A 20,881-nucleotide genomic window follows, 5' to 3' on the forward strand; every position below is an offset into this window, starting at 1 on the left:
TCAGCTCTTACATAATTGCCTTGACATTTCCTTTTATTACTCAGAGCTTTTGTTAAGATTTACCACAGGGGAAATGTACCCACTTTTAAAACAATCTGACTTTCAGTTTTAAAAGGTTAAAAAAAGAAGATGTCTATGTTTCTAGTTATAACAGGAACTTTTAAAGCCTGTCATCAAGTTCAAATGAATGTTCCCACACAAACTGTCAGTCAACTTAAGGCCTGAGTACTTCTCAGAAACCAAATATCATGCAAACCTCTTCAATTGTCTTATTCAGCCAATCACCACAGTGTACACAGACAATGCATAATATGATACTCTTTTATCACGTCACTATGGGAAAGGTTTCAATAAGGACGGCTTCTTCAATCAGCTATTCATGGGCAGTCATTCTTTCAGTATTAACCGACCACCTCAAAAACCAATCATCCTATGGGATAGCCTAACGCTTCTGCTGGGCGACCCATGTACAAAGGCTATTGTCCTTATCACAACTGTCCTATCAAATAAAGGCAAAAATGGCCCAAAAATACATTTTATAGAGGACATAAATCGCTTTCCCATCTTTTCAAACAGTCTCCTGTGGTTTAAATGAAACATCTGTGCTGTGCTTTGGTCAAAATTAAACATGAATCAAGCACCAGAGGAGGTTTGTGACCCTGTATTAAATAGCTCTCTCAGAACGCTCCGTTATGGTGTGTCTGTCTCTTTAAACACAATGAGCCCCCCCTGAGTTTTCCCAGTAGACATCGCTCCTAGCGAGAATAAAAATGGCGGAACTATGCAAAAGTTTTGTTCTAGGCTGGGGATAGAGTCCATGGGTGGAGATACCAGGGGAGGGGAGGGTTTCTTTTTCTTTCTTACCAGAATCCCACTGTGACATCACAAGGAGAGCAAAGTTGAAACAGAGCATTTTTTCCTCTGTGTTGTAAGACTTATGCAGACCACAAACAAAGGACTGGATGAGTTTATTTCACGTTGAGTTAGTAGACACTCAGGTTATCCAAATATAAGTTCAAAAACACTGTAAAAGTGGATTTTTCATAATATGTCCCCTTTAAAAAGAAAAAGAAAAGAGCCAATCATCATTTTGCTGTCAAGCTTTGACGTTCCAAGGCGGGTAACAATGTAATTTGGTTTGCTGTGTTGTTAACATTAGCAATGCTAGCACTGCCAGTCTAGCCAGTCTATACAGCCAAGGCTATGGCAGATGGCTGCATTCCAGTTTGAGCATAACATTTAACTAAATACACACATCCCTTATAAAGCCAGGTTTTGCACAGCTTGTTTTTCTTGGTGCCTCTTGTCTTTCTGCATGTATACACTTTTGGCGCCCTAAAGGCATTCTTATCTGTTATCTGTTTAAATTAAGTGTTCTTTTTTCTGTTGATAGTAAATTCAAACACACAACATTTAGTCTTTGTTTGAAAGATGAAAATGACAATCAGACACCTAGGCACAATGCAGAGTAAATGGTGAGCCACAGATTGTGTCATTTTCTGTTGAGGGTGTGACTAAACTGTGCCTCTACAGTTGATGCTCCATGGTGGTGATTGGTCTGTTGGTCTTCAGGTCCCCCCCACCCAATAAACTCCTTTTCCTTATCAACGACCACATAACTAATGTATTTGGATTTTAAAAGACAGAAACGCATAACACATGCTGTGCCCACTTTTACAAAGAACCATCATGTGTAAATTGTTCTGTTTTCTTCTTCCTCAGGGGTCTCTGAGGCACAGAAACATATGAGTATAAACAACATTCAGAGAGGAAAAACATCCTCCTATAGAACCAGTGAGCAAAGATTATATCTTTGTTGCTGTCTAATTATATATGAAGCTATTCCTGTGTGTGTAGAAGGAGCCTGGGCAGATGATAGGACCCCCGTGGAGCTGTGTGGGAGCAATGGAGGCTCGATGTTGGAGCTCTGCACCATTCTGCTCAGCTCCATCAGCGGTGCCACCACCTCCCACCTCCCCTTTCTGTGCACCCTGCTCCTGGCAGCAGTGTTTGTTAACAGGACCTCAGTTGGCCGCTGGCACAGCTTCTCACTCCGCCAGCTAATAAAAATGTAACAAACGTAATGGGACAAATTTTAAACAGCAAGCTCAGCAAAAGAGGCGTCAATGTCTGACACCTTGTAGCACCCCGTCGCAGCGCCTCAATAAAAACGTGAGGGGACTCCTTACGACATAAATACAAAACAGCTCTTAAATATTCTTATGAGTGCGTCAGGGTCATATTTTCTAAAGGAACGTGTGTTATTGCTTCCAAGAGATCTGCAGACAGTCCCTGCTGCTCACACTATTAACCACTTCAACAGGAAAGAAGACAGTTGCTGCAGGTTGCCAAATCATCCTGGGTCCTCTCAAAATATAAACAAACTACAAAGATATTATTCACCCTGACTTCTGACAAGATTTTTTTAATGCATATTTGAAGCGTTCTCTCAGACCAGTTTAGTCTTAATCATCTGTATCTGGTCCCCAGAGCTCCTCTTTTTTCTCCCACTTTCAAATGCAGAAGCTGTTTAAGGAAAATGGCTTGTGGCTTCTCTACTGCCCATAAATGACCGAGCATTTTCGTACTCTTTCATCACATATTCCCTCCTGCAGAAGGAACCCCATGGCTGCTGATTCAGAGCCTGTTTATAGCCAGTGGTGATGGCTTTCAGATGAGACTGAACTCTAATGGATCGGACATGAGTTTGTGACCACTGAGCTGATCTGTTGTGGTCTAATGTGAAGCTAAAGCGACACCATCTAGGTTGTTGAGCATTTCTAAACCTGAGTGCTCATTCATGTGTTTCTATGAAGGGTTAGTATTAGTGGCACACTGTACCAGAGTGTATGTTAGATTCAATATAAGGGCAATATATAGATAGTGTGCAGTCAGCAAGAAATAAGCAGATTATTACACAGCTTTGATAAATACTAGATTCTGATTAATTACAACATGCTGGGTTCTGCTATTTCTCTATTGTACAGACCTGTGCTCTGACTGATTCATTTCCTTTACATTATCCAGCTTATTACACACAGATTACATATATTTACTAAAAATGCATAATGAATGAATGAAGCTCACGAGTGTGCAACATGAGCTGAAGAGGGCATTAAAGCCGACAAGGAAGGACTACACAAAGAAAATAGAGAGGAAGCTGCATCACAGTGACACCAAAGAGGTGTGGAGGGGAATGAGGACCATCACTGGCTACAGTAAAAAGGACTGCCAGTTTACCACCAGTGATGATGATGTTGATAAGGCCAATGTCTGCGACCAGTTTTTTTTTAAAGGATTTGAAAAGGTGGCTAGTGTCTGTCCAGTTTAACCTCACCCATTCTCTCTGTAACCACTGTAGCTGAAAAATACCCCTCCCTATCTCCTCCACTGCAGCTGCAACTTCCCCCTCACCTGCTCTTCACAATGGATGATGTGAGGGCAGAGAACCTGAGTCTACTGAAGGCAAAGGTTCCACTTGTTTGGAAAACTGGTACCCATAGTGGGCCGCCCAGAAAAGATAAACGACAACATACCGGTGGCTTTTACATCACACATCATAAAGACACTGAAACGACTGCTTTTTCGCAGTATTGGACAACAGGTTGTGCATGCACTTGGTACCCTACAGTTTGCATACCAGCACCATATTGGAGTGGATGATGCATGCTCCACAGGGCCTACTCCCACTGGGAGGAGCCGGGTAGTTATGTGAGGTTTATGTTCTTTTAAATTTTGAACGCCTTCAACACCATTCAGCCCCCCCATTCTAAGAAACAAGCTTGATGGGATGGGGGTGGATTCCTCGCACAAACCAAGGAGATGGTTTTGGACTTTTACAGGCCCTATATTGTGCATCTGGAAAACGAAATGGACTGGACTGTGAACACTGATGCCATCATCAGGAACAGAAGCCAACTATTTTCTTTAGGAGGCACAGATCTTTTGATGTGTGTGGAGAGTGTTCTTTTTTACAGTGTGGTCTGCTGGGGGGTGCAACCTAACTAACAAGAACACTGAGCAACTTGACATGTGTAAAACGGTGTATGAGGGTTGAGGTGGAGAGACGCGAGTCAATTAAAGGACAGGCTATATTGGACAATGTTAGCTATCCTCTCCTCGAACTTATGGTGGGGCCAGGCAGGCAGTAGCTGCAGTGGATGACTAATTTCACTGCGCTGCTGGACTGAGAGGTTCAGGAGATCCTTTGTCCCCACAGCCATTAGGCTTCATAACACATCGGCCGATGGTAGCAGCTCATGACTGGAGCTGTGGGTGGAACGTCTCTGCCTGCCCTTTTCTCTTTTCTCTCCTTACACCCTGGTAATTGGTTCAATAATAAGAACTATTTAGGAATGCAGAGCCTTTAAGTATTTTAATTATCAGGAAATTGTATCTATGCAGTTTTAAAGTAACATTGCCTTTTTTCACAGTTTGTTCAATGTCTCTACTTTTGAGCTATGGGATACTCCTGAATCCCCTAGCTGGATAGATTAACCCTTTTCACACTGGGTTTCAACTGAGAGATATGGACAGGAAGAGGGGCTGAGGATTGTGTCCCCTCATTTCTTACACTGTAGTCTTTCAATGCAGAGAAATACTTCTGCAAGTCCAAGCTTTTGCTACTTTTACTTATGACTTTTGTGTTGAAAGAAAACTTGAAAAAAATGTACCCCTCTAAGATGAAGCTCTTAAAACAGTATGCAGTATGTTTATCTGTATATATTTATGAACATGTGAAATCAAACCTAAAGCGTGTGAAGTCAGATGGAACATTCACAGTGAGCGAGTGGGCAGTGTGAGGCATTGCACTATAACAAAAGGGCCCCCTGCACCTAAACCAAACTGTTTTTTTTAATTATGTGAACAAGGCTTCAGACTCATTCTGATTTAGAAACATAGTGTGAAAGGGCAACGTATGTTTCAGATAAGAGCTCTCTTTAGGATATGTATTCCCAGCTGATTTTTGAGAGCATTGCTTATTGCATGTGTTGAGTTTCATACATTGGTCACATTTGTCCATCAGGTCACATAATGAGAGATTATTTGTTCCCTGAAACACCGCCTTTGAAAAGATGAAGCAAATTGATTCCAGCTCAGTCACTGCACTACTTCTGGCATTCACAATGAGAGCCGATTTGCTAACTACATGTACATCTATTGTTGTACATTGACAAACACATGCACAAACGATTACAACCAGAAACACACTAACAAATGCTCAGAACAATGCTCACAACAGTAGGAAACGATTAAACAAACTGCATGCAGAAGACCAGCAGTGTTTATCAATTTTGCTGAAAAATCAGCTGGCCACACAACAGCCCTGTAGGTGTAAAAGGTGAGCTAAGGTTGAGCTTGTAGAGCACTACTCTAGACTTCTGACTACTCAAAGTGCAATTTACACAGTAGTTTAACTTAAATCACACACTGATAGCAGAGGCTGTTATGTAAAGTGTCCATCAGTATTAACTAATCCATTTATACACATTCAGGGAGTTGGGAGTTGTGGTCAACTGTGGTTCAGTGTCTTGCCCAAGGACACCTCAGCATGTAACAGAAAGAGCTGAGGATCAAACCCCTGACCCTCTGGTTGAGAGACAACCGACAGCTGGCCCTTGTTTGCACACAACCCACTGCTTCTGCCACTAATCTGCATCAGACACACACACACACACACACACACACACACACACACTCACACTCACACTCACACACACACACACACACACACACACACACACACACACACACTCACACTCACACTCACACACACACACACACACACACACACACACACACACTCACACTCACACTCACACTCACACTCACACACACACACACACACACACACACACACACACACACACACACTCACACTCACACTCACACTCACACACACACACACTCACACTCACACTCACACTCACACACACATTAATAAATGCATGTTATCCCAGTTTTCTAATATTTCTTATGTTTTGTCCAAACAAAATCTCACACGGACAAAATTGCAGACCAAAGTAGGACCAAAGCAATAACAGTCATTATCTCCACACTGATGGCAACACCATATTTTCATATTTTCATCCAATTTTATTCCAATCTTTTTAATTCAGCACCTTTAAGGCTTATGCCTCACGAGGAGACGAGATCAAACAGATACTTTTATAGAGGCACTAAATGTGAGATCAATCTCAGGTCAAAGCGCTTGATTAGGCTGAATAAATAAGTTGATTACCAAAACCTCAAACTCTTTAAGCAAAGATGATTTTTTATTTCATCTGTAAAATCCATATTTATTATTTCGATACCACTTTGTTGCAAGTTTTCAGAGTTTAGCTATTTCTTCAAGGATTATCCAATAATTATTTTCAAGTTGAAACAGTTTATGTAATTATTAGATTAGTTAATTGTTCCCGTCGTTTGATTGGACGAGAGCTAGCAGTGTGTGCCTTTTGCTAATTGGACGGGTGCTCCATGCTGATGTGTATTTGGAGGGGAGCTGAGGCCACAGGTTTTAAAGAGGAGCTGAGGAGCGATACACCGCCTCCTTCTTCCTCACTGCCAACGACACTTCGGAGATAAACTTTTTAAATAAAATATATTTTTTATTTACAGGGGGATGAAAGAGGACTTTTCAACAAATTAGTTTGTATAGTTAAGTTTAAAAAAAAATTCAAATCTTAATCTTAATTCCTTTTTTTTTAATTTTGTAACATTTTTTAATGTTTTTCAAAATATATGAATATTTTAATTTTTAATGTCTTGTAGGATTTTTAAATTTATTTTAGAAAATTTCAAATCCATGGGTGTATTTATTTTTGCGACGATAGCTTTCTTGAAATGTACCATACTGTGTCTTGCTGCTCTTTTTCCTCTTTTAGTTTAGAGCATTCAAAAAAATTGTGTAAGCGTTAAACCATCCCCTTGATTCCAACTTATTGACTAAATATGGTGTCATCATTGCCTATGTTGGACACGCCCCTCACCTCCATGTACGTTTTCATTGGTCTAACCATCCAACCTAACCAGCTTTGTAGGTGCCTCATTGGCTGAAATATATATGTGGATATATTTGATTTGATGTCTTTACATATTTTGTTTTACCTTTTTGAATTTTTTAGACCTTTTTCCTCAATTTCATACCCACACTGTTTAAATGTTGGGTGCAATGTGTTTCTTGATGACCCTGATGAAGGCCACAAGGCGAAATGGTCTAATTTGTTAATAAAGTTGATATTCAACTTCATATTGCAAGTGTTGATGGAGCTTTTTGACCTCTTCAAATCACCCAATGACCTCAGGATACATCACTGATGATGTGTCCCAAAACATTCTGAATGTTTCTTCAAACAATGTGATAAATTTGAAATTTAAAAAATGAAACCTCTTTGTTAGCTTTGCATTATATCAGATGTCATGATAGGACAAAGAAATAGTAAATGACTGCTTCTGGTGGCGTTGATATTTGGAGACGTGTGCACAAACACGTCTCCAAATATCAACGCCACCCTCGCCCCAACATGCCACCTAAGTTTATAAAGTCTGGTCACTTCCCTAATTATCATAGTTTTTATCTTGTTTTGTTCTGCCTGGTTTCTTTTTGAGTTCTGTTTGTTCTTAATGTATGTATATATTTATTGTTAATCTTCTTTGTTTTGTATTATCTCTTGGGAATTTTCTTATTTTTTTATGTATTTCAAAGGACCATCCAGGGACAGGCATTGCCAATAAGCTCAGGCTATAATTGCTGTAACTACATGCTTTGTACCAGAGCCACCAACTGTGCTCACTGAAATAGTGTCAGAAAGAAGAGAGTCTTTATTAGGGCAGTTGACATTCATTTTGAAATGATCATTTTTCATTGTTTGCTAAAAATGTGGGGTTTTATAATTTAAGTTATGATGTCTTCAATGAGACAAATATAGTAAAAAAAAAAGTACATTTAGAGTAGGATGCACCGCCTTACCTTCTTCATGCCTCCTCTTAGAGTTGCAACAATCTGCACCAATACGTCTTTTTTTCTAACACTGTATCCTTTAAGGCATGAGGAGGATTTAAAGAAGATATATAAAAAAGGGAATTCCGTCAATTTTACACATCAAAGTTTGTTGATAGAGTACAACTGTGTATGTGAAAAAATCTCTATAAAGCCTTTTGTATCTTCAGAGGGAACCGTGTGAAATCTAATAATGCGCGTCGTGTGATGTCAGAAGAAGAAGAACGTGTGGGATAAAAAACAACAATAGTGCTGCAGTGATTTTGAACTCTCTGTCCTAATTGTCCATCTTGAGTTGGGAGGGGGTTAAATAAGTGCTACTATTTTACTGTAATACTTGATTTATATGAGAAAAGGTTACATAAAGTAAAACCCAGGGCCGATTTTAGGATCTGGACTTCAGGGGTTCTCAGCTGCTAAAGACTTTGTGAGATGAAGTTCATTACAAGTGTTTAATCCTGTATTGCCCACAACTAAATATTGTCTCACCATAAATAACATAGGCCTTCCTTTAGCATCATTCACCTCAGGGTTTGTCTCCCATTTATTAAGGAAAGGGGGAGATTATCTTCTGCATCCTGACCTGAAAGTATCATTTATTATTTATTTATTATGAATATTAATTCATCGGGATGCTGAGTTATAACAAGTCATAACTAATTTTAGTTAGCGAGCCATTGCGCTAAAACTTAAAATATGTCATGTTAACAAGTTGTAATTGGTATGTATTGGAGGGTGGCAGTAGCTCAGTCTGTAGGGACTTGGGTTGGGAACCGGAGAGTAGCCAGCTCAAGTCCTGGTGAGGACAAACATATGGAGGTAGGTAGTTGCTAGGGCACCTCCAGAGTCCTGCTGAGCACCCTCGAGCAAGGCACTGAACCCCTAACAGCTCTGGCTCGCTCGCTGTGTTGTAGCCCCACTCTGCCTTGTCTAAGTCACCTCAGCAATGCTCAAGTGATCTGGCACCTCTCCAGCTATACCAGACCAATTTCCAGACTTTGTCCGCAGTGGGACGTGAAACCAACAACCCTCCACTTCCCAACTCAATACCTACAGACTGAGCAACTGCCGCCCCATTAGGATATTTGCCTTTCAGATTTTAAAAATCAGATTGGGAACGTGTCCCTGTTAATTCCTAAAGATCGCCTATAGCATACTTTTCAAACCGCCTCCCCCCTGGTGATGTGTGCGACACTATTGTAAGTTCACCACAGCAGGGAGCAAGGTTTTTATACAGTCCAAAGAAAAAAGAAAAACTGTTTTCTTCGATGAAAATTTGCTTTCATGAAATGTTATTTTTCTGAAATTGAATAATGTATTGACAGAATGATGGTGCAGAACAGGAGGGCAGAGCTCATGTAATGACCTTCACTGTATGCGACTTGGTGCTGTATGGCAGCACTGCAGTGAGACAAAATAGGCCAATTTCTTTTTTTAATGCCTGTTTTTTATTCTTTCTACGACAAGAGACTGCAGGAGGAAAATATTCTTTAAAATAATTTCCTTCATTGCATTAAATTTGCATATGAAACATCTAATACTGAGGGATAATAATGAATTATCCACGGCCTATAACAATTTAAATTGCTCACACAGTGATACCAGAAAACATATTATGATAATGAACCCGACTTATACATTACTTGCATATTAAATTTAATGGCCTTCAAGTCCTAAGTGCCTTTTCAATGTCTTCCCTCCCCTGCAGAATCTGCTGCTGTGCAGAAATGTCTTCATGCTTTGAAGACATTAGAAGAAGTAACTCCGGCTCATGATCAAACAGACATGATGTGAGACTGTTTCTCATATCCCGCAACAAAGCAGGAAAATATTAAAGACAGAATTCAGCAAAGGAAAACTCTGCTATCACAAAATAATTTATCTTTCATCTAGATTTTTTTGAAACCATCTTAAAGCTCCTGTGAGGAGTTTGTAGCTGTTTATGAAACCGACTGAGATAAATATGAATGCCTCTTCAGGACAAAACACAGAAAACATAGGCAGGTCAAAGTCAGCAAAGAGATAAGTACGGCAGAAATCCACACAAACACAACGTTAATCAAAGGAGCTTTGAGATGTTGTGTATTTGACTCATTGTTACTTAAGATCCACTGGTAATAAGTGACTGCAGAATGTGTACACTTAACAAAAAGGTTGTATTGGATGTTATTGTCACTCACACAGCTCCAGAACTAACCAGGCCTGAGCAAGGTTACCTCTTGTACATAACGTCGTAATAATGGCTTATTTTGAGTCATTTAAAAGACAGATACAGCCAGAACACTGCGGGATTTCTCCATAATGAAGGCTGTCCACGTTGTGTGCCCGTGCATGTGCATGTGCATGACCTGTACCGTGCTGAAGAACACCTCTTTGAAGCGTTCCAGGGCCAAGGAAGTGTACCGTGCTTGAGCATGGATCGGAGCATGGATTTAACCAGACTCCAAGTACTCATGGAACTGCTAAAATTGCAAATTGTTTTGTTTGATGTTTGAAGTCAAGGTTTTGTTCTGTGAACTGTTACAAAGTGCCAAATTTAGATTTTTCAAATCTTCATGTGTGTTTAGATACTATAACAAACACAATGCACTTTGACAGTGATCTACCTCCAACCTCAACTAGTTTTACACAACGTGATTAAAGTCTACAATTCTACAATTCAACAATCCTTAGCAGACGCTTTTATCCAAAGCGACGTACATCAGAGAGTAAGTACAACACAAGCAAGGATCTAGAAAAAAGGGAACAATGTCAGTAAGAGCAAACGATCAGCTTTGAGTCTGATTGGACACACAGGTGCTGACATGCATTGCACAGAGGCAAAGCACAACATGAGTTCTTGAGTTCTTAAGAGCTCTTATCAGTATAGAAACCATCTTATAAGTCGTTGTTATCAAACAAAAACCATCGTCATTACCATCATCATCATCATCATCATCATCAATAATATGGAGACCATCATCATTAAGTTAGTAGGTATTCATGAAAGAGCTGGGTCTTTAGCTTTTTCTTAAAGGTGCAGAGGGACTCTGCAGATCGAATGGAGTTTGGAATTTGCAGAAAGTCGAAAGTTTAAGTGAATAAAGTTGTATATTAACATTTACTTTAATCTCAAAATTTTAGATTTGTTTCCTGTAACTTGGCTTAATAACAACCGAACAAATAATAACTGAACATATTAAGCAACTTAAGTTATTATAGTTTTGCATTTTTATTTGAATATGAGGGGAGTTCAAACCACCTATAGTAACATTATTATTATTATCATGGCATTAATTAGCCTCTTAGCCTGCTGTATTTCAGACTGCATTTAAAGAAATGAAAATCCTTTTATTTGAATATTGAAAGGTTTATTATTGATGTTTACAGTATCAGTTGTTGCACACATGCATTCTATCAATAAAACAGGTGTTGTGCTGTCTAGACTTCAATGGTTGGTTTTATGCAAATGATGTTGTATATAATTCTGAGAATGTTTTCTCTATGGGGAGCTGTGAAACAAAGAAAACAGAAGGAGGATGCAATTAAAAAGGTTTAAAATAAATCACATGGTATATCCTGAAAGATCTCCTTCTGTCCAGTGTTCCCTTGAAGGAAACATGAGTGTACAATTTGATTGGAAAGCTCATGTGCTGCAACAAACTGCACCTCAAATGGTGCCATTTCCACAAACATGCTGACAATAATTAATCTGACTGTCTGAGTATGTTCAGAATGATATGTTACTCTTTCATTCAGTGGGTATTCATATAGTTCAAGGTAAGCTGATGATTTGTTTCCAGGAATTCAGCAAAGTCTAATTAAAGAAAGAAAACCTCAGGCCCTTTTTTCCTTTCACTTCACATCTACATCATGCCATTTTTCCTGAGAAGTACGACGTATAAAGAAAAGAAACAGGAAACAGAAATATACTCGTGATATGACTCATGGTGGTGTCTGAAAAAGAAAGCAAAATGTTTCAAAAGTCAACAACAAAATCCTTGAAAATATGAGGCAAAGAGAGCTGCAGTGAATAAAGGAAAACGTTTCAGTTTCTGAGTGACAGCTCATTAATAGAGTGGAGGTCAATTCAAACCAGACTCCAGCCAACTCAAAGTAGCATGTCAGGACAGAAGTACTCCCATGCTGGGCAATCCACAAAGCAATAAATTAGCTGCATGATTGACTTTCAGATATATGTGAAATGGGCTTTTATTGCGTGACATCGATCACAGTGTGAGCTTTCCAGCAGTTTGGATGACATGAAGGTAAAAAGAGAAATGGTCAAGAGAAGCAAATACTGAATGACCTTCTTTTGAATTTGACGAGGGATTTTTAAATACAAATACATTGTTTACTTCCAGAATGAGGAATAAAAATGTAATATAAGGACATGGCCTTGGATTTTGTTATTAAATGTGCAAACGTGTGGATCTAATGAATAGGCCTAACTAGAGAAGCGGAGGAGGGTCTGCTCGACAGATTTCACAGGATCATAAGCTCATCGTGCATTCAGGGCCACACAGCCAACAATGGCTGACGCAGAAGTGTGTAGTACACACATGATAATGATGTTGTGAATATAGAGATCAAAGTCTCCTCGCTCTGGTGATTAAGCGTCCTAACAAATGCATGTATGAGGACAGCCTTATCACCTAGGACCACACAGAGGCCTTTTCCATATCTGTCGCTCTCAGATGGCCAACCTGCGCCTGCCGCACGCTCCGCTGCCAAATAAAAACACCACAGGCATCGCCTCTGCAGCCAGCCCGGCCTGTTCATTTATGATGAAAGAAATCTTCCAGAGTTTCTCAATTTAGAGAAAGGAAAAAGTTTGTCAATGCCTTATCACTGCAGGACAAGGATTTGGTAATTAAATGAGGCACAGAAAAGACGCAAGTCTGGAGAATTTTGTTTGGCTTGTTAAACCTTCAGAGTTCTTGTGAATTTGTTTACATTAGCTCCAATTTATGGGCCTGAAGCGGACTCTGCCTATCTAAATGTGAGCCGCTGAAACTATCTTCATTAGTTAACAGCTGGAAAAGGGAAATAAGAGTGGAATAACTCTTTCTAAATATTTTAAAAGTTCCCCTTTGCCTTACCTTGCCTGAGCAGAAATGACTCCCAATCAGCTTTCAGCAGGATTTCTTTCTAACTGGCTGACAAATTGTCTTGACCCTTTGATGCAGCATCTCCTCAGCTTTATTAATGTTCCAAACCAGTGAAATTTAAATCGGCTTCAGTCATTACACTAATGGACACGCAATTTAATTAATGTCATCCTCATTTGCATTGCATGCTAATGGTCTAAATCATTTTGGTCTCGTCTGTTCTCTGTAATAATTAGTACCTATCAACAGCTTCAAAGAGACGCGCTTTTCCAAGAGATCTCCTTTCTTCTCTTTCTATGTGAAGAAAACTCATGTTATGATGTCTACGGTTACAACGTATGATAAACAAATTACCCTCTGAATCCCCTTTCTATAAAGTTTGCTATTTTTCTTATCAGCTTAGCCTACCTCTGCCAAAGAAAACCAAACTGCCCTATAGGACTTTACATCTTACCTCTTGATTGTTCGATTAAAATATATGCAAATGAGTTTTGTGTCAGAGCCTTCTTGGTGAGTAACAACTGATCCTGATCTGCAATTAGTCAGGGACAACCCCCCATCCCACCATACCAAAAAAGGCCAATTAAGGGTTTTAATTTTCAGAGGAAAAACTACTTAAAAAACCTTTCAAGACTCATTTAGAATTCCAATACAGCCAATTCCCAGAGGAAGTGTGTTGACAATAGCCCGTGTTTACGTTAATGTTGTCATTAGCCTTTGATTACCTGCAAGTTGACTGACAACTTTACGATCAATGTTGATTTAAATGGTTCAGTGGCACAAAAATTACTGATCACTTCGGTAATCAGATGGTGTTTATGAGCTGCAACTAAATCATTTCATTCTCATTCAGTAGTTTGACTTCAGAACTTGAAACTGTTTATCAACGGGAACAACAGTACTGCGTGTTAAAGGTTAATAAAACATAAACAGAGGGATCACAAAGAGCAAGCGAGAACCAAGCAGAGAAACCAGCATGTGGAGGATTTTCAGGTGTGCTACCACATAAAGAAAAAAGAGCTACATGTTTAGCCATGTGTCAGTGTATTTTTTAAAGGTTAGCGTGGATACTGCATGGATTTCTAGAAAAGAATAAAATACCTAAAGAAAAGTACGACTAAATAGTCCAGGCTGCAGAATTCCACAGTCTGAGGCTGACAAAGGAAGTCACAGCCAGATACTTTACGCAGAACAAAAGAATATGCTCTCTTACCTGAGAGTAAACATCTCCACGGTAGAGTACGCTGACACTGTGATGAAAGCAGAGACGGTTTCCCTCTGTCTCATGGGTGTGGCTGGCACCGAGACCATAAAGTTATTATCCAGCCTGTGTTCAGTGAGGGGCGGTGGAGCGGGGTTCTGGTAGAGCCTCACGCCGCCGATCCTCCTCAGCGGCGTCGAGGTGTATGAACCAAACAGGCCCTCCTGGCTCGAGCGGATGAAGCTGTCCTTCCTGGCTTCCTCGGAGTGGCACTTCCCGGCTTCTGTGGACTGCAGCATGTAGTAGAGCTCCACCTGGGTGCCCTCAGATACGTCCAGGTTCCTCTGGCGGCCTGGCACCACGCTGGGCGGGCTGAACCAGCTGGCTAAGGGCTCCAGCTCTGCCACACACAGACCCAGCTCCCCCTTCAGCTGGCAGCTTCCACGCACCTCCTGGGTCTCGTGAAAAGCAAACATGTGCACGCAAGGCAGCTTGTCGATGGCACTGTAGTCGTCCCAGTCCCTGCCTACGATGTAAAAAAGCACCTGGACTCTAGGTTTGGCCAGGTGAATCCTGGTATTCATGATAAACGTCTGCATCTTCCAGTTAAAGGTGAAAACTGAAGAGGCAGGAAATGTCCCAGGGCTCTGGAGGAGCTCTAACGGGACAGGCTGCTCCAGAGACAGAGGCCCGTAGCTAGCGTTCACTGAGGGCAAACTTCTGGCCTGGTAGATAAAGAAGGGTTCAGTCCGTGACATCAGGCTCGAGTTCCTCATGAAGTCCTGGTTGGCTTCCTTCAGGAAGAACGCCAAGTCAGCACTGAGCACCTGGTAGTTGACAGGCAGGTATGTGGGGATAGGGGAATATCTCTGCAATCCATCCAAGACTCGACAGTCAGCTACTGGAAGACAGAAGAGAAGAGCTAAGTCAAGGCAAGATCAACAAAAGAGAGGTTGCGAATGTAACATACTCTGCATAAAACAACACAGGGACAATCATTAAGCAGCACTCTAGTTTGGTTGTGAGTGAAGGACATTTGCAGCAACACCACTTTTCTGCCACTTTCATATCATTTACTGTCCATATAGTACGTTTTGAGAGCTAATGTCTCACTCTTAACATTATGAACACTCTCTGTTTGCAGTCGCCATTAGAAGCCAATGAGTTCAATCTAACACTTGGGCAACATATTGAACAGGTCCTGGAAGTAAAGTTACTCTGCATATATTCCCACCCTAAAAAAGCAGGATTGCAGAAGCAAAGTTACAGACATTTAGTCTGTTTAATTACGTGCACAGAGTTCATAATGGTCTCGTGCACAGTCTAAGCACTGACTCCAAAGGATATAAACGTCACCACCCTCTCCTGCTGGCTCTAGGTGACATCTACAGGTTATATCTTGCTGAGGAAAAAATACTAAGGGGCTGGCAGGAAAACTCTGGGTTAAGTCAGAGTGAAAAAACATACAGCTCCTCCTGGAAATATCAGCAGTTTTTCAGGATTTTTCTTATTTATAAATGTTTCAAAATGTGCCCCCCCTCACACACCATTTCAGCTTGCATGATGTCATTACTACGCTTTTGTTTTGTATAATTGTGTTTGAAAATTAAGAAACAAGAAAAGGCTGGAATGATTACTGTGATTAAGGCATTGTCTGGTGCTGAAACAATTCCAACTTCACTTTTATCAATAGAAAAAGAAAAAACAATTTTACAATCCATAAAGTGCAGCCTATTCCCTGGCTCAAGCTTTCCTTTTGCTGCTTCATTCAAGCACAGGGTTTGAAATGCTGGAAAGTTGTAATTTGGTATTTCATTGGTCTGAGTGTGGGAGGGCCAAAGCCCCCTGCATGCCCTTCACATGATGTACGAGGCAACATGTAATCCGATTAAAACATTTTTTAGGAGTATTCATAATTTGAAAAAAAAAGTTTTAACTGTAAAAAAAAATATCTTCCCACAATATTATGACCGGACACCTTTACAACACATTTAGATAATAAGTGAGGACGTTTCTTTGTAACAGTATTTAATGATTGCTTCCACTCACAGATTTTTATTGTGCAAAACCTCTAAACAAGAAGCAGAACTTAATTGTTAGATTGTTAGTTTTGAACAAAAACTACTTAAATAAACAAAGCAAATTCCAAACTCTGAATGACAGGCTCGGGCTTGTTAGAACTCCAGTGCTGAGTCAGACAACCTGCCTGCATAAATATGTCTGCATTGACTGTTTCTCTTTGTGTTGTGTATGATCTTTGCTAGATTAGTTCTGCTTTGTAAACAATGTGTGTGTAATGAATAGAGGTTTTTTTAAATCCAACAATATATCCAGTGGTATACCTGCATGATCACATCAGAGTGGTTCTTTAACTACAAGCACTTTCATGTCCTTTGGTCATATTTTTAAGAATTACAATTCTGCCAAAAAAAAAAGTCTCTCTTTGATAAATAAACAATAAAACTGTCTTAAAAACTTTTACCTTCTCTCCACCATGTATTTTACTTAATTTTCACATGTTCAACAATCTTATGATTGTTGCCCTCATGGAGAAACATGTCAGCACACACACACACTTACACACCTACATACACACACGGAGACCTGTTAGGGTAGGCTACGTCCAAACTTTGAAGCGACCTACATCTATTGATAGGTATTCTTTCCCATTTAACATAAATCTACTAGTGTCACTGTTTCAAAATCTTGTTAAAAGTTCAGATGTCGTTCAGGAGAATGTTTTTTTCGATCGCTTCATTACGTCATTGACGAGAAGCTTCCTCCACGCACGTCTGTATAGTAGAAAATGACAGATATCCGCTATTAAGTCTCTAAATGTTGCAATGTCTGGTATACCAAACTTCAAATGCTGTTCTTTTTTTCCTTAAGTGCAGCTTGCTGTCGATGTGATTCTGCTCTTTCTTGGTTTTGCTGTCTTCTTGATAACAATCCCCTCATCCCCTTCATCCACTTTTATTTCCTCTCTATATGCCGACTTTGTTGCTCTTTATACGGAGTCAGCGAGGCATTGGATGTATGAAATGTTTAAATTATTACCCATGTATTGACAGATCTATAGATGGTGCTAGTGGGTTTACTGGTTGAGGAAACAACAGCTTAAAACAGAAAAAGGTTTTAATCACAATAACAAAGAGCTTTGACCTTCTTTTCAAGAGTAATCTACTGTGTGATTACACTCCCATCTTGGCGCTAGCTGCCTGAGGATTTCTCTCCTCTGATCAGGCCTGTAAATCAATGCCATGACTGTTAACAAATCAGTCAGGGATTTGTGATTCATGGTGCCCCTCTTGACCTCAGTGCTGCTGTCCCACTGAGGGACACACTGGTGCAGGAACGCTTCAACCTTCAACCCAGCACTGCACTGCACTGGTACTATTTAAAGCATTCCTTGCTTCTGAGCAAATGCACAACTCCAGACTTGTTCTTTACAACAGGGAACACAGACTTCTAAACAGCAGAGCACCGCAGAGCAATTTGTCTTTCTCATGAACAAGCAGGAGCCTTTGTGTTGTTCTGCTGATGAGAGACATTGTCATATTTGTGGCACTATGCTGCTAACAAATGAAGAGTGTGATAGTGGAACGGGTCAGAGTAGTCAAAAATGAAGTCGTCTTCAAACTGCAAACTGCTCTCTCTACAGGTCTGCACTTCACTCTCTGTGGCAAATTCACTAAATGACTGAGCAGCTTTTCTGACCAGTCAAGCTACAAAAAGCATTTATTCTCCAGGTATAAAGGCGAATTGGAACTGCGCTGTCAAGCATATAGCATCTTAGTGCTGCAGCACTTTTTTGAACCTTTTTGGTTCATCCCTTATAACGGCGCCTTTCTATGCAAAACCATGTCTCATTCACATACATCTGTACAAATAGCCGTGTGCAGTTCCAGGGAATTATTAGGCATCTTCAGAGAGTTGGTGGTCACTGAAGACGTTTTAAAAAAGAAGTTACTTCCAGACTTTATAATAATTGTGGCAACAATTCAGTCTGTTACTACAGTCCTTGTATGGTGAGGGGTTAAATCACTCCAGGGTCCCTACACCAGTAAATAGGTCCACATTGTAAGATGAGGCAATCTGGAGCCGTTACACAGGAGGATGAGTAATGGATGAGGCGCTTTGCTCTTGCCTGCTCACTCCAGGGAGGATTCATGTTACAGAGGGTTTAACAGGTATTGCACCTGTTGAGTATGGGGGGTCATAATAAACTGGAAATGACCTGTCACCAGCTTATCGTCTCTCTGTGGATGGAATTAAACTCCAACAGCAGGACTAGTGTGTTGAAAGCCTTACTCTATATCAAATGCAAAACAAAGGGCTAATTGCTGTGTGTGTGTTTGTGCTGTAACATAATGAGCAAAATGTGTTTTGTGAGTTGGACTTTGAGATATAAAAGATAGAATACCATCATTGCCCCATTCATTTTGTATTTTCCCTTTTTTATCAAAAATTGGATGAAATGGGTTCCAAGCAGACATCATTATTCTAGTCTGTTCACAAATCATCCTGGAAAAAAAACAAAATTTGCTTGCAAAGATAATTACTTAATGATCATTAATTAATCATGAAAATAGTTTTATAATGTTACTAATTTTCTACTGAATGCATCATTCTTTTTTCTTTTTTAAATATTTATTTTGGGCTTTTTTGTGCCCTTATTGGAGAGATAGGACAGTGGATAGAGTCGGAAATCATAGAGAGAGAGAGAGAGAGAGAGAGAGAGAGAGAGAGAGAGAGAGAGAGAGGGGACTGACATGTGGGAAAGGAGCCACTAGTCGGACTCGAACCGCAACACCCGTTTGGAGGACTACAGCCTCCATACATGGGGCATGCGCTCTAACACTGCGCCACCAGTGCCCCGTGATTGCCTCATTCCTAAAACAAACTAAGAATATTTACATTCGGCTGTTAGAATAGGCTACTGTTGTGTATTCCTTTAGAAGAGACCATTACATTTTGGTGCTTAAAACAAATAATGAAATCATACAAGGTTGGTTCGTGAAAAGTTGATCAAATTTCATATGGTAGCTGCAAAGTTTAAAAAACAAGAACCAAACATGATTGATTCCTTATCAACAAATACAAGTAAGAAGAAGCGGTGGGATCAAAAACTGTGAAAACAGAGCTTGCTCAGGAGATACAGGGTTTTGACTACTGCCACGGATATCTAAAAAAGGACATACAGCATTCTATTTAAAGCCAAGCAATGAGGCACATCTTGTGTACAAACACAATCCTAAACCACCACCATCTCTTCATAAAATGAAAAGCCTCAAGTGGAAAGGAGGAAATGAAACAGAAAATAGAAAATCAAATACAAATTAGGATCGTGGCATGTCTGGAGCAAACTGTGAGGGAGTTGAGCTTACAGTATGTGTAATAATTACATAATGGAAACTAAGCATCAGTAATGAACAGGGTTTAAGTTGGTAGTGATTAGGCTCAGATGTGATTCAAACTAACTACTAGATGTCTTTAAAACATGCTTTGTTTTCTTGAGGACAGTCGATTCAGGGAGCTTTAATAAAGGCTGTCTGAAGGCAGTCAACTCATTTTATTTCAGTTTGGATGCCCCTAAAATCCAGTTCAGCTTGCATCAGCATAAGCATGCAAACCTTGTTTATAGGACTGGTGCCTGAAAACTGACACTGAATTTATAAACTGGAAAATAATCCTATCGCAGGCCAAATAAAGCCGGGAAATCTCCACACCCCGCATCCGTAGTAATCAGAATCAGCAAGCCGGTGTTATGGATTGAAATTAATAAATCATAAAAGATGAATCACAGCCTGCTTTGTTCTGGGGAGGGAAAAATGAAAAACACAGTACAAACCTACTTTTCAAACTCTACTGGTTCTTTGTTTTTCCATGCAGCGGGGCTGCTCACATGTCTGGACCCCCTGAGAAAATATTGCTCTGTAGGCAATCTTGTTTAATAAAATCACTCTTTTTGAATCTGTGTGGGCTCTCTCCAGCTGTGGTCTGCACAATTGTCACCAACGTTATGCTCACTAGAAATTTCACAGAGAACAGGCATGATGTAACCAGATATTTGTCTGTCATTGTTATAATTATTTATGTAGACCTAGTGGCACATACAAGGTCCTGTGATACAGGATAAGGCTTGCTCTAGTCAAATGTTGCATCCTTCACCCTGGATATATGAATATAAGGACCTCACATAAGCAACATGAACACAGTAAGGTGTAGTAGAATCCTGGGTTAAAGGAATAGACAGACATTTTGGAATATATGTTTAAGGCCTTTGTGAACAGTTAGATGAGAGGATTGATTTAACTATACTTCTTTCTTCTGACATCCTCACCATACATGTAGTGCTGCTGAAGCACACCAGAACGGCACTCCAAGTGAGGAAATAGAATATTTGCATAATGCAGTTGAAAAATATACTTGGAGTGCTTCAAGATCAGATCATCACTTAAGTGTTTGTCATCAAGATAAAAACAAACAATGCTCAGTTATCATTTTGACATTTAAGGTGGCTTGATTGATGTCCACTCATGAACTGAGTAACATGATGAAAAAGAAGACTCCACCTTAACATTTCCG

The 20,881-nt window shown here is 40.0% G+C and overlaps 1 protein-coding gene across 3 annotated transcripts in view; it reads right to left on the reverse strand.

Annotated features, from left to right (window-relative positions):
• Positions 1-20,881, reverse strand: part of si:dkeyp-14d3.1 (transmembrane protein 132C) — a 164,642-nt gene that overhangs the window by 111,347 nt on the left and 32,414 nt on the right. For 2 of the 3 annotated variants that reach the window (XM_020632932.3, XM_020632931.3), the window contains one exon: positions 14,306-15,194. In XM_020632932.3, the coding sequence (XP_020488588.1) occupies positions 14,306-15,194 (889 nt within the window). The remainder of the gene's footprint in view (positions 1-14,305; positions 15,195-20,881) is intronic. The other variant, XM_065964220.1, reaches the window with a different exon arrangement.

The sequence above is a fragment of the Labrus bergylta genome, chromosome 2 (assembly GCF_963930695.1).
Source record: "Labrus bergylta chromosome 2, fLabBer1.1, whole genome shotgun sequence".
Lineage (NCBI taxonomy): Eukaryota > Metazoa > Chordata > Actinopteri > Labriformes > Labridae > Labrus > Labrus bergylta.